Here is a 23,912-nt window from a genome sequence, read left to right as displayed (position 1 = left end):
TTTGAAACAGCCCAGTCAGCAGGTAAGAGGGCCAGGCCTTTGGTACTTCTTTGGCCAAGCAATATCCAGCTTCCCCATTTAAAAGTTTCAAGATGACCCTCCTGACATTGAAAAACTTTGTCCTTTATTTCAAGTTTTTATCTAAGACTTGTTTGCTCTTTCATTCATTTTATCAGGCACCTACTTTGCATCCGAAGCTTTTCTAGTTGAGGAATGAGATGTTGTAACCATCAGGGGTTTTCTATATCTAGCAGGAAATAAATGGCATGAACAAAAGGTTTGGCTGAAGAGAATTCAATGAAAGGACACTTTCCAGAGTGTGAGCAGGGTTAAGGGGATGAGCAGAGCATGGTGAAGGGCCTAAGAACTGGTGATGGCACTAAGTTCTTACTACCCCAGGCCTCAAAGGAGCAAGAGGTGCCATGAAGGGATGATTATGCACAGACAGAGAGGCAAGCAGAAAGAGTGTTTCTCTGATCTGCCATTTGCCACACCCTACAGGAAACGGGAAGACCTAGAAGGCTGGTGATGTAATCTGGGGCTGGAGGCAGCCTTCTAGGGTTTGGAGCAGACTGGAAAATGAGGGACGCTGGCTCTCTGCGGTAACCCCCTGGTGGAGGATTATTCATTGGGGAATGAACAGCATTGATATCGGCCCCACCCTCAAAGGGTTGCAATCTAGTTCAAATAATCATGTCAGGTCTGCCTGGGTGATAGAAAGGTGGAGCCTTAGCCAGGAGAGTATCCTGGGTGTGTGGAACTGAAGACTTCTCCCGATACTTATTTTCATAAATTAATATGCATAAGCTGATGGGTGGAAGGTGCAAAGGAATAGGGAAGATATTGGTATCCAAACCAAGGGACACAGGCAAAAAAGAAATGGGTGGTATCTGCTGAGTGAGAAAAGCCAAATGAGAAAAATTTTAAATAAATGAAGGGGTGGGAATCAGAAGGCATCAACCATGAGCAGGTGGTAAAAGATGGAATAGCAGGATAATGTTCACATCACTTACAGCCCTTTTCCAAATGACCTACCAAATCAGATGATTAGAATAGGTATTTCTTTGAATTTTGGCCTGACTCAACGTGCTTGTCAAAAAGGCAATCTCCTACAAACCAGCTATCATTACAGATTTCATTAGGAAATCTCTCATGGAGTTTAAGTCTGAGTATTGGCTAGGGCTTAAAATGTACAGTCTTAGTATCCCTTACTGTACTTTTAAACTGTGTGCAGAATCTGAAACTAGAGAACAAAACAGCCCGAGATAACCACTCCCCAATTTCAGATCAAAGCTGAGAAGTTGGTAAACTTTGGAAGATAGAACATCTTATGAAACAGTGTAATCAATTCCTCTTGTTATCAATAGGAAAGTAGGTATGGACCAATAAAAACAATAGATATTGAAATTTGTATATTTCTATTACAAATGCCTTCATGTGTAATTCCTAATTCTTGGGATCCATTTCCTAAATGGTATGAAACAAGGTTGGAACACCTTTTAGGGCAAAGCAGGCATGCCAGTTACCAACTGTGGCTAGATGAACAGATTGAACCACTTTGCAATCTACTTCAGAAGAAAAGGGGCTGTGGTTCAGATGTAGGCTGACACAACTTGGGAGTGGGGGTAGGTCTGTTTAATGATATCTTAAAGATGTACAGAGCACTAATATGAATAGCATGGTTAGAATTAGATACACAAGAAATTATAACTGTGAAAGACACTTCTCCAAACTCAGTCTTGAGGATGGCGCCTTTTGGGACAATGACTCATTTCTGCATCGCTGAGGTCATGGGTGTATGGCTACTTCTCATGCATAACTAGAGTGATGGTGAATGAGTAGGCATGACAATGTCTCAATAACATTCCACTGAGGCTGTGTCCCATTGATGTTCAGGGAAGACAAGTAAGATGTGTGTCAAAATCCCTTCATTATTAGTTGTGGTAAACTTCTATCATAGTTATCAATGAAATCCTGGTTGCTGAGGCTATGATACCATCTTGTAAATCGAAGAAACCTCTCTGTATTTTCTTCTTATCATTAAGAAACATCTATTCTCAGCACAGTTTTCCCATAAGTATTTGGGATTTGGGGGAATAGGTTTTCCATTTGTTATCATTTCAAACTTGTAGAAAAGTTGAGGAAGAATACAGGGTACTCCCATAAAACTTTTACACAAATCCACCAACAATTTACATTTTGCTCCATTGTTGGCAGCCGCGCTCAGAAAATAGCGCCCCATGCAGGGCAGCCGGAAGGCCCCGAACTTCCTAATGACAAATCATCCCACACCACTAAACTACATGCTAATTGCGCCTTGGCATAAGGACCAATGAGACCCACCAAATGGTTATGCTAATAAGGCATATGGAGCCGCACCAACCAGGTCAGAGCATGAGAACTATATAAGCAAGCCTCTCCTTCCCCTCTGGGTCCTGCCCAACTCATTTGTTTCACAAAGAGCTGAAGAATAAAGCTTTCTGCAGAAGAATCCTGCTGTTGTTGCATGCTGTTCTTGCCGGCGAGGACAGGGCACGCGACAAGTGGTGCCGAATCCCGGGAACCAGAACATCACCGGCACAGGGAGGACCCTTCAGACATCTGGAGAGGATTCAGAACTGCAGGTCAGAAGAAAGCCCGGAGGGGTAAGTTCCGAGAGGCCCCTGCTTTTTAGGATGATGGTTGATGGTTCTCTGTAAATAAGGAGGCACCATGGGGAATGCACCGTCATTAGTCACGGCGCTGCAGACAGCTCTCAAAGAGCGAAACTTGAAGGTCTCCAGCAAAGTCTTAGGATCTTTTGTGAAGGAGATAGACCGTGTGGCCCCCTGGTTCATTTGTTCAGGGTCCCTCTCAATCCCGAGCTGGGACAAACTGGGGAAAGATCTTGATAGAGAGGAGGAGGAGGGTAGCCTGAGGGGAGGCACCAGGCCCCTCTGGAAACTGATTAGAGCTTGTCTGCAAGATGAGAGATGTGAAAAGGTAATAAAAGAAGGTCAGAGAGCATTGACAGATATCCAAGAGAGCATGTCAGAAACGGAACGGGAAACAGAGAGCGCGCGCGGCCGAAAAAAGGCCACAAAAACGAAGGTAAAGAAACCTCAGAGTGAGGGAGAAAGCCCGCCTAGGGCAAAAGCGAAAGAGCCCCGAGAAGCGAGTGACAATCGCCTCGGAGAAAATAGTAAATACCCCTGGAAAGAGTTGAGGGACCTCCAACTCTCCAATAGGGAATCTGAGGAGGAATTAACGTCCGCAGAGGAAGGGGAAGAAAATAAAACCGCAGAGTGTAGAAGTAAGGGAACCAGCAAAGTTGAAAAGCGGACCAAGGAAAAAATGAAAGCAGGGTGTCCCCCGACGCCCTTTGCCCCGCCACCTTATGTGAGTGGCGCACTCTCCTTTTGCCACCCAGATACTCTTCAGGCAATTAGACAAATGTTTCCTGTATTTGAGGATAACGGTGTACGCTCTCACCAGCCCCTGAGCCATAAACAAGTTAAGGAGTTAGCAGAATCCGTTCGGGCTTATGGAGTCAGTGCTAACTATACCATAGCACAAGTTGAGAGATTAACAGAGACAGCCATGACACCCGCAGACTGGCAATATGTAACTAAGGCATGCCTTTCTAGTATGGGGCAATACATAGAATGGAAGGCATTGTGGCATGATATCAGCATGACCCAGGCACGCGCAAACGCGGCCGAAGGACAGCCTGCATGGTCATATGATATGCTGACGGGCCAAGGACAGTGGGTAGCCGACCAGACCGCCTTCCCCTTACAGGTATATGCACAAATAAACACGTGCGCCGCCAAGGCATGGAAAGCCCTCACCAACAAAGGAGAAGTATCAGGCAATTTGACAAAAATTATTCAGGGGCTGAGCGAGCCATTTTCTGACTTTGTCGCTCGTATGATAGAGGCCGCAGGCAGAATATTTGGAGATCAGGAACAAGCAATGCCCCTAGTGGAGCAATTAGTGTTTGAACAATGTACCAAGGAATGCAGACAGGCGATAACACCCTGGAAACAAAAAGGGATACATGCCTGGTTGAAAGCCTGTAGAGAAATAGGAGGGCCACTCACCAATGCGGGCCTAGCCGCGGCCATATTACAGAGCCACAAACAAGCCAGGATCACTAACAGAAGTATCAAATGCTTTCAATGCGGGAAATTAGGACATATAAAGAGAGAGTGTAGGAGCCCAGCTTCAGAACAAACAACCCAAAAGACCCCTGAGTTGTGCCCTAAGTGTAAGAAAGGCAGGCATTGGGCTAATGAGTGCCGGTCTATTAAAGATATAGAAGGGAAACCCTTAGAGTTGCCAAAAAACGCCCAGAGGGGCCCCCGTCACCAGGGCCCGCAAATATATGGGGCAACCAGCACGCAAGTGTCATTCGGGAACAACCAGGCCCCCCAAGGAGAGCCACTTCAGGTTCCGCGGGATTGGACATCCGTGCCACCACCAGAATAGTGTTGACTCCACAGATGGGAGTTCAGCCTATCCCTTCAGACTTTAAAGGCCCCCTACCACCAAATACCATTGGGTTACTCCTAGGGCGCTCTTCTGCTGCATTGAAAGGCCTGGTAGTTCATCCCGGAGTCATAGATCAAGATTATGAAGGACAGGTAAAAATCATGTGTTCGGCTCCCAGAGGAATCTATCCTATATCCCCGGGAGACCGCATAGCCCAGCTCTTAGTTTTACCTAGTCTCCACGCCAATTATCCTGCTACCAACACGGAGAGGGGAGAAAGGGGCTTCGGCTCCTCTGACTGGGATTCAGCCTTCATAGTATTAGATTTAGCAGACAGACCAAAATTAACTCTTCAAATAGAGGGAAAGAGCTTTGAGGGAATCCTAGACACTGGAGCAGATAAAAGTATTATCTCTGCAACCTGGTGGCCCTCCAAGTGGCCTGTGACCCAATCCTCACATTCATTACAAGGTTTAGGATATGAGTCAAGCCCTTCAATTAGTGCCAAACCATTGAAATGGCGAGCCCCTGAAGGACAAGAGGGTACAGTCACCCCTTATGTACTCCCTCTACCGGTCAATTTATGGGGGAGGGATGTCATGAGAGACTTAGGCCTCAAACTCATTAATGAATACTCCACCCCCGCCCAAGGCATGATGATGGACATGGGATACATCCCTGGCAAGGGGCTGGGGAAACACCAACAGGGACACATAGAGCCCATCCTGCCCAAAGTAAAGAATGACCGTCACGGCCTGGGTTTTTCATAGGGGCCATTGAAGATGCCATGCCCATACCTTGGCTCACAGAGGAGGCCGTATGGGTTCCTCAGTGGCCCCTATCCTCTGAAAAATTAGAAGCAGCTCATTGCTTAGTGCAAGAGCAGCTCCAAGTGGGACACCTAGAACCCTCTGTGTCCCCATGGAACACACCCATATTTGTAATCAGGAAAAGGTCAGGATCATGGAGGTTGCTTCATGATCTGAGAGCAGTAAATGCTCAAATGAGAATGCTTGGACCCGTACAACGGGGACTGCCACTCCTCTCTGCCTTACCCAAAGAATGGAAAGTGCTCATAATAGATATTAAAGATTGTTTCTTTTCTATACCTCTAAGCTCCAAGGACAGGGAAAGATTTGCTTTTACTTTGCCAGCTATTAACCATGAACAACCCGATGCCAGATTTCAGTGGAAGGTCCTCCCTCAAGGAATGGCAAATAGCCCCACCATATGTCAACTGTATGTTCAGCGAGCGCTAGACCCAATTCGTAAGACCTATCCCACGCTAAAGATCATCCATTACATGGATGACATCCTTCTTTGCTCCCCACAACCAGCGGAAATAGAAGAAGCATATATAGATCTCACTAGGTCCCTAGAAAATTGGAGACTGAATATAGCAAGCGAGAAGGTCCAAAAATCTAGTGTTAGCAAATTCCTAGGAGCAACCATTTACACAGATGTAATTTGCCCCCAAAAGCTTGAGATAAGACATAATCAATTGCGAAATTTGAATGACTTCCAAAAACTCCTAGGGGATATTAATTGGTTGCGCCCATACTTAAAGATACCCACCACTGAATTGACTCCACTATTTAAAACCCTAGAAGGAGACCCACAACTAACGTCACCGCGCTCCCTCACACCTGAGGCATTACAAGCCATTCGCAAAGTAGAACAGGCTTTGATGACAGCACAATTAAATAGAGTGCAATCGAATGAACCCTTTGAGTTGTGTGTCCTTCCCACCCCAGAGCTGCCAACAGCAGTCTTATGGCAGCACGGCCCACTGATCTGGATTCATCCCCAAGCCTCTCAGGCTAGGACAATAGAGTACTATCCAGCAGCCGTGGCCAAACTTGCTTTGAGAGGAGTAAAAACCTCCATGACACATTTCGGAGAGGCTCCAGCTAAAATTATAACCCCTTACAGCGTAGAACAGATACAAGTATTATGTGCTATGAACGATGATTGGGCCATACTTGCTTACAGTTTCTCAGGAACCTTTGATAATCATTTCCCTAAACATCCCCTCATCAACTTCGCCAAAAATCATCTCCTAGTATTCCCTCGGGTCACTAGCCTAACCCCGCTGCCTCATGGAAAAACAGTTTACACGGACGGGTCTAAGACAGGCACAGGTGCCTATGTCCATGATGGCAAAGTTGTGACAATAGGCTACACGCCTGACACTCCACAAATAGTGGAATGTCGCATAGTCTTAGAGGTCCTACAAATCTTTCCTGAACCTTTAAATATTGTGTCTGACTCCTGTTATGTAGTTAATGCAGTCAAATCTCTAGAAGTGGCCGGGCTAATCAAAGCGTCCAGCCCAGTAGCCACTTTGTTCAAACAGATACAATCAGCACTACTTCATAGGCAATTTCCTTTGTATATAACTCATATCAGAGCACATTCAGGCCTTCCCGGGCCTATGACCCAAGGCAACCACCTGGCAGACCTCGCAACCAGAAATATAGCTTTTCCCCTGCTAGACCCTATCACCACAGCTTCAAAATTCCATACACAATTTCATGTCACTGCCGAAACACTGCGCAAGCGGTTTAGCATAACCAGGGCCGAAGCTAGGAACATTGTCCTTAGCTGCCAACATTGCTGCAGCTTCCTTCCCACACCTCATGTTGGGATCAACCCCAGAGGTATTAGGCCTTTACAAGTTTGGCAAATGGATGTGACGCATATTTCGTCTTTTGGGAAACTGAAATATGTACATGTATCCGTGGATACTTGTTCAGGAGTCATCTTTGCCTCCCCATTGTCAGGAGAGAAAGCTTCCCATGTCATCCAGCACTGCCTTGAAGCTTGGAGCGCATGGGGGTTACCACAGATTCTGAAAACAGACAATGGCCCAGCCTATACCTCTACAAAATTTGCTCAATTTTGTCATCACATGGGGATAAAACATATCACTGGCCTTCCCTACAACCCACAGGGTCAAGGGATTGTGGAACGCGCGAACCGCACGCTCAAATCCTATTTACTTAAACAAAAAGGGGGAATTGAAGATATACCCCCCACACCAAAAACTGCCATAGCCCTAGCACTTTTCACTATAAATTTTTTGAATCTGGATGCTCAAAGCCATACAGCAGCGGATCGCCATAATCAGTGGCCAAAAGACCCACAAGAACTAGTAAAATGGAAGGACGTGTTATCTAACCAATGGAAGGGCCCGGATCCAATCATAATCAGATCCAGGGGAGCTGTGTGTGTTTTCCCCCAGGGTGAAGAAAATCCCTTCTGGATCCCGGAGCGCCTAACGAGGAAAGTCCTAAACAAAGGAGATGACTTCGCTGTACCTCCTGACCCTGCTCCTGACACTGGAGACCCCGACTCAGGGAGTATTGAGATGGGGAATCCTGTCTGCCTTTCCTAAGCCTATGCCTGTCCGTTTCAATGCAGCCATTTTTCCGCGCTTTTTCACTACCAATGCTAGTATGAACTTGCCCTACCTAGTTAAAGACACCCTAGTAGCTCCCCTGGGAGAAAACCGATCCTTCGTAACTAATGGGTCATTATGCTTCACCACTCAGAATCTAGCTGGCTGTATCTCCCTGAAACGGAGGAAATACGGATGGTTCAGTGACATAATTCTAGAGGCCAGTAGCCTCCCCGTTATGTCAGCTAAATTTGAAGGGCCTAATAAGGAAGGGAGCCCGTCCTATAAGAACATGACTATCCACCAGATGGTTCTCTGGATCAATGGCACATTTGTACACTCTCCCAGGAACAATTCCACCGACAGGCCTCGTCAACCCAAATATGCCTCCCATTGTGTGGGCGACTATGAGGGAGAGCTGTGGCCCTGGACTGACTGTCAGTCAACTGTAGTAACGTGGGCAACTGAGAGGCAGGAGTTTACCATCTCCCCAGATATGGAGGGACGGCCAGCCAATGAGGCTTGGTGGCCAGTAAAGGTGCTCGAAGGCGAGTTTCGTCAGCAGCTGAGCATGAACCCCTTCCATAAATGGATGCTGTGTGGAGTCAATGGCTCGTGTACCGACCTCTCCCCCTTTTCCGCCCTCCAGGGTGGGGGAATCGGTGTAAAAAATATCACCTTTTGGTGCGAGAATAACCACATGCGCGCACACTGGAACATGATCATGACCCATAACAACGAGAACTACACGTGTTCAGCAAAATCAGGTCCAGAGTCACCTAATTCCCTTTTTCCACCTTCTCCAGTATGCGTATACCCCCCATTTCTGTTTATCTTATCCAATAGTAGCTTTGACTCCTGCTCCAATGAAACCTGCTTTCTGTCTCAGTGTTGGGATGCGCGTAACTTTACCAATGCTTTGGTAGTCCGCATCCCCCGTTGGGTCCCTGTTCCCGTAGACGCCCCTAACACCATGACTCTGTTTCGAGAAAGGCGCGATTTCGGTGTTACAGCCGCCATAGTGCTCCTGATCTCCGCGACCGCGGTCGCAGCCACCGCCGCTGGTATAGCTTTAGACACCTCCATCAAATCGGCTACAGAGCTCAATAACCTTGCAGCCTCAGTAGCTTCTGCCCTGGACCAACAGTCCACACTTGATGGCAAACTGAAAGGAGGAATAATGATCCTCAATCAACGCATAGATCTCGTGGAGGAACAAATGGAGGTGCTCTGGCAAATGGCCCAATTGGGATGTGAGCGGAAATATCGTGCCCTCTGCATCACTAGCATGTCGCGCGCCCCGTCCTCGCCGGCAAGAACAGCACGCAACAACAGCAGGATTCTTCTGCAGAAAGCTTTATTCTTCAGCTCTTTGTGAAACAAATGAGTTGGGCAGGACCCAGAGGGGAAGGAGAGGCTTGCTTATATAGTTCTCATGCTCTGACCTGGTTGGTGCGGCTCCATATGCCTTATTAGCATAACCATTTGGTGGGTCTCATTGGTCCTTATGCCAAGGCGCAATTAGCATGTAGTTTAGTGGTGTGGGATGATTTGTCATTAGGAAGTTCGGGGCCTTCCGGCTGCCCTGCATGGGGCGCTATTTTCTGAGCGCGGCTGCCAACATCTCCCCCTTTTTTGTCTAACAGAAGCTCAAGGCGGAACTTGCCAGCAGAGGCGGAGACAGAGGCCTGACCTCCATCATACTTCCTGATGCCCCCTTTTTGGAGAGGGGTTCTGGGCATCTACCCCTATGCAGTCAGGCATGCCTCTCAGAGGGGTCCAAGACCTCTTGCAGTGCTTTGCCTCGCATCCTCTGGCTGGCGTTGGGACCGCTTGGTACAAAGGGTTTGGACCCTTTTTCTCAACCCTCTTGCACCATGAGCTTCTTAAAGAAAGCTGTGATTAAGCATTGAGGTACTCGGGCCTGGTGCAGTGCCACATGGGCTCAGGGTGCAAGAGCTACCTCAAGCTAAAGCTGAGCTTCCTTCTTAAGCATATTGAGCCACACTTGGGGAGAGGCGCCAATGTCTATCGCCATTAGGGCTTGAGCAAGGATCACCTTGTCCTTATGTTGATTGCGGAGTCTGCATAACAACCAGAGTAAGAGCATGAGACCTCCAAGCAGGAACACGCCCATCCCAGCCATGCCCGCCCACTCCTTGACGTGGGAGAGAGCTCTGAGGAACCAGGAAGAGAGTCCTTCTGCTACGGAGATATCTAGACGGGTGGAGTTGATGTGGATTATTTCTCGCCGCAGTTCTAGTGCTCCATCAAAGTCCTGGGACCAGTTTCCTGAAAGATACTGGGACAGGCCTCGTGACAGATTAGTGAAAGCATTTAATACTTCTGTTAGTGATCCTGGCTTGTTTGTGGCTCTGTAATATGGCTGCGGCTAGGCCCGCGTTGGTGAGTGGCCCTCCTATTTCTCTACAGGCTTTCAACCAAGCGTGTATCCCTTTCTGTTTCCAGGGTGTTATCGCCTGTCTGCATTCCTTGGTACATTGTTCAAATACTAATTGCTCCACTAGGGGCATTGCTTGTTCCTGATCTCCAAATATTCTGCCTGCGGCCTCCATCATACGAGCGACAAAGTCAGAAAATGGCTCGCTCAGCCCCTGAATAATTTTTGTCAAATTGCCTGATACTTCTCCTTTGTTGGTGAGGGCTTTCCATGCCTTGGCGGCGCACGTGTTTATTTGTGCGTATACCTGTGAGGGGAAGGCGGTCTGGTTGGCTACCCACTGTCCTTGGCCCGTCAGCATATCATATGACCACACAGGCTGTCCTTCGGCCGCGTTTGCGCGTGCCTGGGTCATACTGATATCATGCCACAATGCCTTCCATTCTATGTATTGCCCCATACTAGAAAGGCATGCCTTAGTTACATATTGCCAGTCTGCGGGTGTCATGGCTGTCTCTGTTAATCTCTCAACTTGTGCTATGGTGTAGTTGGCACTGACTTCATAAGCCCGAACGGATTCTGCTAACTCCTTAACTTGTTTATGGCTCAGGGGCTGGTGAGAGCGTACGCCATTATCCTCAAATACAGGAAACATTTGTCTAATTGCCTGAAGAGTATCTGGGTGGCAAAAGGAGAGTGCGCCACTCACGTAAGGTGGCGGGGCAAAGGGCGTCGGGGGACACCCTGCTTTCATTTTTTCCTTGGTCCGCTTTTCAACTTTGCTGGTTCCCTTACTTCTGCACTCTGCGGTTTTATTCTCTTCCCCTTCCTCTGCGGACGTTAATTCCTCCTCAGATTCCCTATTGGAGAGTTGGAGGTCCCTCAACTCTTTCCAGGGGTATTTACTATTTTCTCCGAGGCGATTGTCACTCGCTTCTCGGGGCTCTTTCGCTTTTGCCCTAGGCGGGCTTTCTCCCTCACTCTGAGGTTTCTTTACCTTCGTTTTTGTGGCCTTTTTTCGGCCGCGCGCGCTCTCTGTTTCCCGTTCCGTTTCTGACATGCTCTCTTGGATATCTGTCAATGCTCTCTGACCTTCTTTAATTACCTTTTCACATCTCTCATCTTGCAGACAAGCTCTAATCAGTTTCCAGAGGGGCCTGGTGCCTCCCCTCAGGCTACCCTCCTCCTCCTCTCTATCAAGATCTTTCCCCAGTTTGTCCCAGCTCGGGATTGAGAGGGACCCTGAACAAATGAACCAGGGGGCCACACGGTCTATCTCCTTCACAAAAGATCCTAAGACTTTGCTGGAGACCTTCAAGTTTCGCTCTTTGAGAGCTGTCTGCAGCGCCGTGACTAATGACGGTGCATTCCCCATGGTGCCTCCTTATTTACAGAGAACCATCAACCATTATCCTAAAAAGCAGGGGCCTCTCGGAACTTACCCCTCCGGGCTTTCTTCTGACCTGCAGTTCTGAATCCTCTCCAGATGTCTGAAGGGTCCTCCCTGTGCCGGTGATGTTCTGGTTCCCGGGATTCGGCACCACTTGTCGCGCGCCCCGTCCTCGCCGGCAAGAACAGCACGCAACAACAGCAGGATTCTTCTGCAGAAAGCTTTATTCTTCAGCTCTTTGTGAAACAAATGAGTTGGGCAGGACCCAGAGGGGAAGGAGAGGCTTGCTTATATAGTTCTCATGCTCTGACCTGGTTGGTGCGGCTCCATATGCCTTATTAGCATAACCATTTGGTGGGTCTCATTGGTCCTTATGCCAAGGCGCAATTAGCATGTAGTTTAGTGGTGTGGGATGATTTGTCATTAGGAAGTTCGGGGCCTTCCGGCTGCCCTGCATGGGGCGCTATTTTCTGAGCACGGCTGCCAACACTAGCATTCAATATAAAAATTTTACACGGGCAGCTAATCTGTCACGAGACCTGTCCCAGTATCTTTCAGGAAACTGGTCCCAAGACTTCGATGGGACACTAGAAGAGCTGCGGCGAGAAATTATCCACATCAACTCCACCCGTCTAGATATCTCCGTAGCGGAAGGACTCTCTTCCTGGTTCCTCAGAGCTCTCTCCCACGTCAAGGAGTGGGCGGGCATGGCTGGGATGGGCGTGTTCCTGCTTGGAGGTCTCATGCTCTTACTCTGGTTGTTATGTAGACTCCGCAACCAACATAAGCAGGACAAGGTGATCCTTGCTCAAGCCCTAATGGCGATAGACGTTGGCGCCTCTCCCCAAGTGTGGCTCAACATGCTTAAGAAGGAAGCTCGGCTTTAGCTTGAGGTAGCTCTTGCACCCTGAGCCCATGTGGCACTGCACCAGGCCCGAGTACCTCAATGCTTAATCACAGCTTTCTTTAAGAAGCTCATGGTGCAAGAGGGTTGAGAAAAAGGGTCCAAACCCTTTGTACCAAGCGGTCCCAACGCCAGCCAGAGGATGTGAGGCAAAGCACTGCAAGAGGTCTTGGACCCCTCTGAGAGGCATGCCTGACTGCATAGGGGTAGATGCCCAGAACCCCTCTCCAAAAAGGGGGCATCAGGAAGTATGATGGAGGTCAGGCCTCTGTCTCCGCCTCTGCTGGCAAGTTCCGCCTTGAGCTTCTGTTAGACAAAAAAGGGGGAGATGTTGGCAGCCGCGCTCAGAAAATAGCGCCCCATGCAGGGCAGCCGGAAGGCCCCGAACTTCCTAATGACAAATCATCCCACACCACTAAACTACATGCTAATTGCGCCTTGGCATAAGGACCAATGAGACCCACCAAATGGTTATGCTAATAAGGCATATGGAGCCGCACCAACCAGGTCAGAGCATGAGAACTATATAAGCAAGCCTCTCCTTCCCCTCTGGGTCCTGCCCAACTCATTTGTTTCACAAAGAGCTGAAGAATAAAGCTTTCTGCAGAAGAATCCTGCTGTTGTTGCATGCTGTTCTTGCCGGCGAGGACAGGGCACGCGACACTCCATTTGCTTTATTATTCTATGTATTTATATGTTTGTGTATTATATATGTATATATATTATTTGCTTTCTGAATCATTGAGAGGAAGTTAGAGATTGTACCTCATTATCCCTTAAACCAGTGTGTATTTCCTAAGAATAAGGTCATTTTCTTACATGCCATAGTACAATTATCAAAACCAGGCATTTTAAGTCACAATATTATTATCTAATCCATATTCTGTATTTAAATTTCATCAGTCATCACAATGATGTTCTTTTTTTGGACTTTTGTTGTTCTAGAATCCTACTCAAGATCATGCACTACATTTGTGTCAAGGCTCTAACTGGTGCCCATAAGTCTAAAACCACAGGGAACACAACTGTCATCAAACAAATCTGGGTTAGTTGATATTTGCTTCAGTTTTGGTATTAGATCCTGAGAAAAGCAGGTTGGGTACTTAGAGCCCTCCTGCCTTGACTGTGTTTGCATCTATGGCTTTACTTTCAGAAAGTCTTCAAAGTCACCTGTGTGTGTTACTGGGCGAGGGAGCCTTGCTTCTGAGTGTTTTTCTCCATCTGTTGTCACTCTTCATGCTGACTCCTCACAGGGTGGATGAGTGTCTCAACAGCTGGTCTTAGAGACTGGGGCCTGATAGAGAAGGAAGCAGGGAATGGGGTTGGGGAGCCAGGGGGCTTCCTTTCACTCTGGGGTTCTGGCCATTTTATACACAAGCCTTTCTAGGATGATCTGTGTGTAAATTGGTCCAGTCTGGTGGAAAGGCTTCAAGCTATGCATCTGTGCTGCCCTGAGGGATGGGCAGAGAATAACTTGCAGGTCTTCTGTCATGATGGGGGTTGGGTAGTGAGTTGCCTGGCTGTGCAGGAATGTGGAAGGAGACTTGAAATTTGAACTGCTCCTGTGCAGATTCTCAGCCGCCTCTCTGGTTTAGCTTTTAACACCCCCACCTTCTGCTGTATCTGGTACATCTGATTCACAAGCTTTTCTGAGTTTCTCTCGCATGAGCCAGCTTGTTTTCCTTCCCATTCCCCTCTGAGGCATTCAAGTTTCAGCTTTCTCCACTGTGCTAGGTCAGTCGCCACTAATCTGTCTCTGCTCAGCCTTCTGGAAATTTGTTGACATACCTTGTCCTCTGTGATCTTTTCATCCTTATTTTTGTGGAGTTTTGATCTAAAAGAAATATTTGCTGCCTTTTTGAGGGGGAAGGAGCAGAGATAATGCCCATATTCAGTCTACTTACAACTAATGGGAAGCCCAGCCCTCCCTTCAAACTTTCCTTCCTTGGGATCTTTCTTGCCAAGCTCGCCTCAAATGAGCCTCCCCATAAATCAGCCTCCCCTTGTCCAGGAGCTTATGGGTCACTCTGGTTCTTCTCACATGAGTTGCTCTCACACCTTATTTATGCTGTTCTGTCTGGAATGTTAACTTCCCTACCTACCTACCCACTACTCACTGCTGATTCCCTTTGGTACAACCAGCATTTTCCTATGATCTCTGCCTTAGGATTTATCCCAGATTTCCTCATGTCTTTATTAGTCAAGTAGGAATTTGCCTCCTGAACCTTGAGGGTAGGGACTTGACCTTGTTTAGTATTTAACTCCCTGAGCTTTATGAGTAGATGTTTTCTAAGTATTTGTTCAACTGGATTAAATTGAAATAATATTTTTCCTTTGTTATGTTTCTGGGATGTAGTTTTCTCAAAAGGGATTACAACGTGTGGTAGACTGGGTTGCTGGTCCCAGTTCTTCACTCAGGTGTGATAAAGTGACACACCCACACCCTTACCATGGACCTGGGGTGGGCCATGCTTCTTCCCAACTCTTGACTTCTGCTATGGCTGTGTGCTTGATTTGCTTTGAACAACAGGATGTTACCAAACATGATGCAAACAAAGGCTGGCTCTTGTCCTTCTCTCCTTGTCTTTGCTAGTCCTGGGAGGATGATACACCTTTGGTGCAGAGCTGCCCCACCTGATTGGAAGACCTGCAGCTTGGAGGAGAGCTATCCAGCTGACCTGCAGACCTGGGAGTGTGGTGATAAATATTTCTTGTATGCCACTTAGTTTTGGGGTCAGTTTGTTCTGTAGCAATATCTGACCAATACATGATGTCAAATGGAATGAATGATTTTCTAACTCTTGTCTAACCTTGGTTTTGTTCTCCAGAAAGACTGAAACATATTTACCATGCCATCAGCATGGTATATATGTACCTACAAAATATAACCATGTGGCTGTCCTCATTTGATCATAAAATCTAGTTTTAAAAATGGTTTAAGAAAAGAAACACCACCAGCACAACTTCAGACCAGCCTGAATCCATTCCACACTGGATCCATTATCTTAGAGTCTTTTTAGAAAAATAATAAACCATAATAAACTCAACAAGTGATTTTCTTGATCTTTGATAACTATAACTTTAATTTGTAGAATAGTATGTGCAATCCATATAGCTGTTTATTACATGGTACTGCTAATCCTTATTTTTATGAAAACAGCCTTTTAAAAATGATTTTTTAAATTGGAGATATGAAAAAATGTTTATATTTAGGAACATTCTCTTCAAATGCTATTTCTTTCAACACCCGCAATTCACTTTTATATTTGTCTAAGTCTAACTTTGTTATATCCATGATACAAATTAAAATGAAACTTAATGGCAAAAAATTATCTTTATTATCTAATTGAGAGTTGGCCTATTAATTAAATCTTGGCCTATTTATTAAATCTTTAACTTGTAGGACTTTTTAAATTCAAAGAATCTATTATGCTAATGCCTTGATGGAGCTCTAGATGTTTCTCCTCCAGAAAAGATGTCACAATCCATGAGAGCAAGGGTAACATAATAAGGATAACTGTGCATCTGTTTCCTAAGTTATTGTACAAAAATCAGATTATTCACAAATGTTCAAGTATTACTAAGAACTTACTTGGAACACACCTCACAATTTATAGAGATGTGCCACTTAATTTTTCATCCATGGTTAAGAACCCTTAACATAAGGAGGGCTCCTAAATGTCATGTTGAAGTTAGGAAAAAGAATTGCTTAAGTAATTAGAAAAAAAATGGTATTAACAAGTTCCAGCATTGAGAGCTTGACTCAAGGAGAGAGAAGGGGTGTGAAGGACTGGAGGGCAAAGCAAGGGGTCCTTGGGTTCTTGAGGTGGTCCTTGGGTTCTTGAGGTAGTCCAAGTTTAACAAGCTCCTTGGACTTCCTTCACAATTTCCAGTGGAAGCAGTCCTGCCTCTCTTGTTCTCCTGACCCTCCACTCAATCAGAGAGCAACCAGCTTTAACAACGTCGAACAAAAACCTCACTGCCCAATTTAACCTTCCAACCCCCAGAGCTGTACGGTGCGCTAATCCACTGCACAAAAGCGGGCCTGCTGCTCTTTTATTCTTCCCGAGGCTGGGCAGTGTTGAGCTCGACAGCTGATGAGCTCTGGAAAGTTCCAGCAGCCTGCCAGCGGCCGCCGAAGTTTATTTAGCGCGCTGCTGGCCCGGCCGAGGCCTCCGGGAGCCGGCTCTTCGCGCCGGCCAGTCCGCTGAGCCATGTACCGGCGCAGCTACGTCTTCCAGAGCCGTAAGGAGCAGTACGAACGCGCCGAGGAGGCGCTACCGCACATCGGCCAGCCGGGCAGCCTGCTGGAGGGCTCAGCGACCGCGCCGAACCTAGCGGCGCTGCAGGGCCTCGGCGAGCGCGTGGCCGCCCACGTCCAGCGGGCCCGCGCGCTCGAGCAGCGCCACGCAGTCCTCCGGCGGCAGCTGGACGCCTTCCAGCGCCTGGGCGAGCTGGCCGGCCCCGAAGACGCCCTCGCCCGCCACGTTGAGGGCAACCGCCAGCGCGTCCGGGACCTAGCGACCGAGCGCACCCGGTTGGAGCGCCAAGGCGCAGAGGCGCAGCGGGCGCTCGACGAGTTTCGGAGCAAGTGAGCCGCGGCGCGAGGTGGGGTGGTGGTGGTGGCGGCGAAACCGAGGCAGGGCGTGGGCGGCCCCAGTGGCTCAGGTCCGGGAGCGCGCGGCCGGCCCTGTCTGGCGACCGCTGACTTCATCCCTGCAGAGCGCGCCCAAGTGGTGCGTTTACCTAAGATTAACCAGCTTCCATTTTGATGGCACTACATTACATGAAATGCTATCTTTTTTAATGTTAAAATTTAGGTATAGGTTACATACAGTAGCACACACATTTTATGTGCATAGTCGAATGAGTTTTGACAACGTATATACCCATGTAACTACCAAAACAAACAAGGTATTTCCATTGCCTGCCCGAGAAAATTTTCTCCTGCCTTTTCCCAATCTCCCTTGCCCTCTCCCCCAAAAAGCCCAGAGGCACCCACCCTACTGATTTCCATCTCCACTTATTAATTTTGCCTGATCTAGAATTTCACAAAAATGAAATCTTGCAGATGTACTTGGTATGCCTAGCTCCCTGTGCTCAGCACAGTGGTTTTGAAATGTATCCATGTTATTCAGTTCCCACAGCCTTATCCTGTAATAGTTGGTACTGCACCAGAGGAGGAGACTGAGGCTCAGAAACTGTAGGAATGTGGAGTAAGGTCTCACAGTTAATGAAATTCTATGTTGACTGGGATTCAAGTCCTGGGCATGCTAAATCTAATCCAATCTTCACTGCATCACAGTCCACACCTGAAAACTATTTCAGTGTGTGTCCTCCTTGGTCTTGCTACTCAAAGTGCAATGCCATAGACCAGCAGAATTTCTATCAGCCAGGAGCTGGTTAGAAATGGAGACTCCTGGGCCCACTCCAAAGCTCCTGAATCAGTCTGCATTTGAACAAGACACCTAGGTGATCCGTAGTTTCAGAAGTTAAACACTGAAGTTTCAGAAACCCTGCTCCGCATCATGGTTCCCTTTTGACAGACTGAATAAGGGGGTAAAATCACCTGAAGAGCTGAATAAAAAGAAAAAGAATGCTCAGCAAGTTGTCAACATTTTTCCAAGTTATAAATGCTGGTGTACTTTGACCCAGCAGGGCCACTGGAAGGGATTTATTCTATGATACTCTGGCAAATGTCAAAGGGCATGCCCACAGGGATATTCACCATAGCGTGACCTGCAATAGCAGAGGCCTGGGACCAACCTAAATGCCAGTTAAGAGGAGACAGGGTCCAAAATTGTGCTCCATTCATGCAGTGGAATACTATGCAGTTAGAAAAAGTGTATTATTATTATTATATATTTAAGAAAGAAAGGGGGGAGAATAGATTTCTTTTGCTTTGCATAAGAAAAAAGAGGACACAAGCACACACACAAACCTAGTGACACTGGTTATGTGGGGGATAGGGAGTAGGAACTGGCCAATGGGGAGACAGAGGCAGGAGGGAGACTTTCAGCTGAACTTCTTTTTATGTAATTAAAAAAATATTGTCTAACCATGTAAGAGATTGATCCATTTAAAAATGGTATAAATTAATTTAAAAAATAAAGATGTCCAGGCCTGTCCTCAGGTGGCATTTAAATTTTTAGGCGCCCCACTGGTAAATGCCAGTTAACATCCAGGTGTGGGAGCCCTGATCTAGGGTAACCAGAGGGTTTTCTCCACATGTGCTCCATCTTTGAGTTCCATACTCTCAGTCTGAAGTTTGGGCAAGTATTCAACATTGTGTAGTGAGCATATTTATCAGATCAAAATAATTGATTCCATCACTATCAGTCCTTCTATTTCTGCTTTTGTTCCACAGAAACAGATCTGGAGTTAGAAGAAGGGAAATCTACCTGTTACAGCCCTTTAGGGGAAAACTGAGGCTTGGAAAGGCCCTGTGGGTGGCAGGACTTGAACTCAGGTTTTCTTGCTGTGGGCCCATACTTTTTCTAGAACACTGTATTTTGGAGAGAAGCCAATCTTGGATTCCTGTGGAGCAAGGCCCACAGATAGGATCTTATTCAAATGAAATTCATGTTCTCTAAAGCAAAGGGGAATGTACCCAAGCAGCTCCAGGGGTCAGCAGGACACCCTAGATTAGGTCATTAGGCCATTAGGCCAGAGTCCACTGTGATTTGGCTTGGCAAGCATAACTCCTTTGAGTCCTCACTGAGGAATGGCCATGCTGAGTTTTCCTGATTTCACTTGGTTCTGAGTTCTGTCTATCATGGAGCAGCCCCTTCAGGCTCTGTGATTTATTTAATAATTCTCATTAATTTAGTCTCTCCCTCCCATTGCCCCCTTGGAGGTTTTGATAGTCTAGCTTGAGTACTAGGATTTGAAAATTACTATGAAAATCATCCCCATCCCCATGTATATACATGTATGAGTATACCTACACCTAGTCTGGTTTTACATTCCAGAGGTAGGTTGATAGCTAGACAAAGCCAGATGAAATTAATGCAGAGATGGGAGAATATATGTAGCCTTGTTAGGCATATTCTCTACCTGGATAGATGAATAGTTTCAAGATCAAGTCTTCAGCACATTAAACAAAGACAAACTAGAACAAGAATGAAATAAAAACAAATATAACTACCAAAATATGTTGCATTATCCAAATTGCTGAAAACCAAAAATAATTATGTAAAACAGATAATTGAAGCTGAAGTTTTTTTTTCACTTGATGAATTCACTTGTATATTCACTTTCATGAGTATAAATGAATGTATCATGAATTCTTGTCATGAATTTTTAATGTTGAAATCACTTGTGTTTAAGATAATATCTATACTTGTCTTTGCAACATGAACATTTCCCATGATACCATGTTAAAGTGTTATTTATCAAACATGTTTCTAAGCCACAGAATTTAGATTTTTCTAGCAGGAAGAGCAATGAGAAAATTGGATTTTGTTAACAGTTTTATTCTCAAAGCTAATTAACCATTAAAAATAATAATTTCTGGCTTCATGACAGCCACACAGGAAAGAAACTGCTAAATGTGACATAGTGATGTGAAATGTAAAGCTAGTGTCACTTTGTTTTGCTTACTGGTTAAAGCTGAGCTTCTTAGATGGATTTGGATCTGGGAATGTGGACACAGAGGCTATATTCCGATTGTTCTTCAGGTCAGGGCTCTTTTTAATTCTGAGGACACAGCACCATGGTGTCAAGAGTACTTGAGCCCACGGCATGGGTGTGCAAGTGCACAGAAAGCTATGCTTCGTGGGTTGGGGTGAGTGCTAATTTGGATTAGTTTTGGCCACAAATGAGATAAACTCCGAAGTGACATTGGCCTATCCAGGAGGGAAGTTTGTTTTTTTCTTGGGTAAGTTCTGGGTAAGTAGTGTAGCATGGCTCTCTACGATATTTGGGGTTCAGATATTTGCATGGTCTTCCAGAAGGCAGCATCCATGTGTCAGGGGCGCAATGGGGGAGGGGGTGCCGAAGGGCACCTATACCATCTTACCAAAGATATCTGGAAGCCAGTTTCCCATTGGTCAGGACTTAGTCACATGGCCACACCTCGCTGCAAGGAAAGCTGGGAAATGTAGTCTACCATGTAGACAGCTGTGTGTCTGCCCAACATCAATGGTTCTAACTCCTGGACTAAGGCCAGAAAGCATATTGGGGGCCTCTTACAGGGAACAAAGAGGCAGTCACTGGGAAAGGGGCTTCATTATTTCTCAAGAGGGCAAAATAGCCTCTGGAGGAAAATTCTTTTTCTAACCATAATGATTTCTGGGATCTTTCTGCTTTCTTGATCCATATTATTTTCTAGAAGTCCAGGGAAGAAGATGAGGAGGAGAAACAATACACCTGTCCTAGTATCCATTGCTTAATTAATCTTGTGTATGTTTATGTTTGGGGTTTCCTTCCTCTACCCAGAGCACCGTTTTTGGAGTCAGACTCAAGTATGAGTCCTGATCGCACCTCTCTCTTACTTTGGAGTCTTCCAGAAGCTGAGCCGGAGGTAGGAATTTGAGGGCAGGTAGCTTATTTGGGAGGTGGCCTCAGGAAGCACCTGTTGGGGAGTGAGAAAGGGAGTCTGGAAGGGAAGGCAGCCAACACTGAGTACCTCCTTCCACAAGTTGCCCTGCCAGGCAGCTGGAGCTACCCCGGAGTGGAGGACACACCTCAGCTGTTCTAGCCTAGGGCAAGGGAGCTGGGATTTGTATGCACCCACCCGTCTTCTGGCAGAGAGTGAGGCCTGCCCCCAAGGGCACTGACTGTGGGCCCCCTGCCCCCTGCCTGGAGGAGGCCTTTGGTGGCAGGGGTGCTTCTTCAGAGCTTAGGGTGCCTGGAGCACCTGCCTGAGGTCCTGGGCCAGTTTCTCAACCTCAGTTTCCTCATCTTTCACATGGGGCAACAATAACTGGTCTCTTCCGGGGTTTTGTCAGGATTAAAAAAAAAAGTGACACATGGATAAATAAAGCAGTATAAGAAACCCACACAAGGTCAGGTTAGGGGTGTTGTAAATCTGTGGGGCACCCCGGTCTCTGGGCTGCTGCTGTACTTGGTTATAGGTATGCTGAGGTAGGATTCCTTCATCCTCAGATTGAGGTGGGGGTGCTGGGGGGTGCCTCCAGGCTGGGAGACTCCTTTTCTTTTGACCGATGTACCACCAGAATGGCACCCCTGATGTGAAAGATTTGGGAAGCAGTGGGCTTGGGAATGCATCATTACTACTGCTTCAAAATTAAGAACCTCTCCTGAAAGAGAGGGAATCGTACTCAGATTAAAATTAACGCTATGTGAGCATCACTCATTAGAGAATGACAGAAGCTGCCAAACTCTCACTGTGTGTCTAATTTGCAGGTATGAAAACGAATGTGAATGTCAGCTGCTGCTCAAAGAAATGCTTGACCGGCTGAACAAGGTGAGCTGCACATGGCCTTGGGCTTAAGTGGATCGGTGCCAGGACTGAGCCATGTGGCAGACAGGACCATTTCACATTCCTCCTCTGTGTTATTTTAGGGTTCACCCATTTCTTTTGCTGTCACTCTCTTTGAGTTCACAGTGTCAGTTAAATCCTGTGTGAACTTGCTCTCCCGGATGCACACTCCTCTCTCCCAGCACACTGGGTCTCATGAGAGAAGCCTACAGGCCATTCAGCTTATCGGTTATGAGAGGCTGTCAAAATGTGCCAGCATTCCACTGACCAGCTGGGGTTTTGCCATTTGGATGTTCTGGCCCCAAACACCAAACCTAGGAGGGAACTTGCTTCAGCCAGTGGTTATTTGGGTGTTCTATCTCTGCTCTGTTGGCTAAGAGTCTTGAGATTGCTCTACTGGAGAGCTCTCAAGAGAACAGATGAAGAAATTTCTATTTCCCCTCAAACTCTCCCATCTTGAAGCATGAAAAATAGCCACGTGGGGGCACCCGGGATTCTTAGCTTCATCTGGAGACCCTCCTGTAGAGGTGACTGAAATTGCTCTTTGCAGGCAGTTTCCTTCAGGTTCTCCATCATCGTCCTATTGATTGGATTTTCTGCTGCAGCCAGTAGAAAACTGCCAAATAGCAGAATAATCCTGGACCACAGGGGCTGGACAAAACCAGGGATGGCAAATAGCTGCAAGCATAATGCTTTTCTGATTATTTCAGAGCTCAAATATTTGAGCAGAAGTACCCATGGACACCATCTCCTTGAAGGGTTGCTCGTATTGGGCACATGGCTGCTTCCCCCTTTCCTCTGCTTCCATGCTGGTAACCTCATCAGAATTGCTGATAAAACACAGCACCCTTCCCAGTTGTGCTCAAATGTGGCCTCAGATTCTTCTCCACTGTCTGCAACCACTTCAGACAGTCAGGATCAGCTCTGGATGTTTGCCATTCCCAGGCTTTGTCCCAGACTTTGTTGTCTACAATTATTTTGCTAATTGGTGGATGTCAGAACCATGATCTAGAGAAACTGGATTTTGCTTTGTCCATGTTACCTACTGTGTGAATACTTCTGTGCCCTTCTCTGTGTGAGCAAACCAGGCCACTGTGTGAAAGGAGGTCCTGTTAATAATTAGGAAGGTGATAGAAACTGGACTGTCTCAGGCCAGCCAGGATATATGAGCACCCTGGACACAAACACCCAGGTGGCGGGTGATGGGTAGCCTGGAACACACAGGCTCAGTGATTGGCCTGTATTGTTGGGTTGTGATGCCCCCAGGCCTGTTGGAAGTCTGAGCTGGGATTTGGGCCTTATTAGCATCTGGCATCACCCAGCTGACACTTGTAGCTTATTCCCATTCTTGCTTTTGTTGGCAATCCCAGGATGCCAGGTGGGGCTGCCGTCGTGTCATTGACCCAGTCTTTGAATCTTGCCTGGAAAATACCACAGTGTATGTAGACAGGACTGATTGCCCACTGCTTTCACAAAACTGTCATCTATTAATACCGCTTATGTAATTAAATCTCCAGAACAGAGCTCCCTTATTTTTAGCAGCTAAATAAGCTAAAGTAAGCCACTCTTTGCCTTGTATTTGAAATGCAATAAATTCCCCAATATATTACTCACATACTATGGCCAAAGTTATTCAGATTTTAAGACTTTTAATGTAGTAAGAAATCCTGTTGACTCTTAAATAACGTAACTATTTGGATTAGGGTAACCTCTAGGACTCATTGTCTACATTGTCTATATATATATATTCATATGTATATATGAATATACATATAGTTGACTCTTGGACAATGGAGTTGAACTGCTAACCTGCACAAGTCCACTTATATGTGGATTTTTTTCAATAAATACGTTAGAAAATGTTTTGGAGATTTGCAACAATTTGAAAAAACAATTTCT

General features: G+C 46.5%; 1 protein-coding gene and 1 long non-coding RNA gene across 4 annotated transcripts in view; one reads left to right on the top strand and one right to left on the bottom strand.

Annotated features, from left to right (window-relative positions):
- Nucleotides 1–9,213: 9,213 nt before the first annotated feature.
- LOC140849537 (uncharacterized) lies at nucleotides 9,214–12,146 on the bottom strand. Its single transcript, XR_012131539.1, has 2 exons — nucleotides 11,717–12,146; nucleotides 9,214–10,175 (listed from the first exon to the last, which is right to left on the bottom strand). It is a non-coding gene; the product is annotated as an uncharacterized lncRNA (long non-coding RNA).
- A 4,469-nt stretch (nucleotides 12,147–16,615) lies between these two features.
- Nucleotides 16,616–23,912, top strand: part of BFSP1 (beaded filament structural protein 1) — a 35,465-nt gene continuing 28,168 nt past the window's right edge. Inside the window, exons 1-2 of one of the 3 annotated variants that reach the window (XM_017654832.3) lie at nucleotides 16,616–17,159; nucleotides 21,938–21,998. In XM_017654832.3, the coding sequence (XP_017510321.3) occupies nucleotides 16,783–17,159; nucleotides 21,938–21,998 (438 nt within the window). In that variant the 5' untranslated portion in view covers nucleotides 16,616–16,782. Of the gene's footprint in view, nucleotides 17,160–17,217; nucleotides 17,305–21,001; nucleotides 21,093–21,937; nucleotides 21,999–23,912 lie in introns of those variants that run through there. The other 2 variants (XM_073236953.1, XM_073236952.1) reach the window with 2 other exon arrangements.

This window comes from Manis javanica, chromosome 5, assembly GCF_040802235.1.
Source record: "Manis javanica isolate MJ-LG chromosome 5, MJ_LKY, whole genome shotgun sequence".
Taxonomy (NCBI): Eukaryota; Metazoa; Chordata; class Mammalia; order Pholidota; family Manidae; genus Manis; species Manis javanica.
Note: the sequence above shows the minus strand (reverse complement) of the source record. Positions and strands in the feature narration are given on the sequence as shown.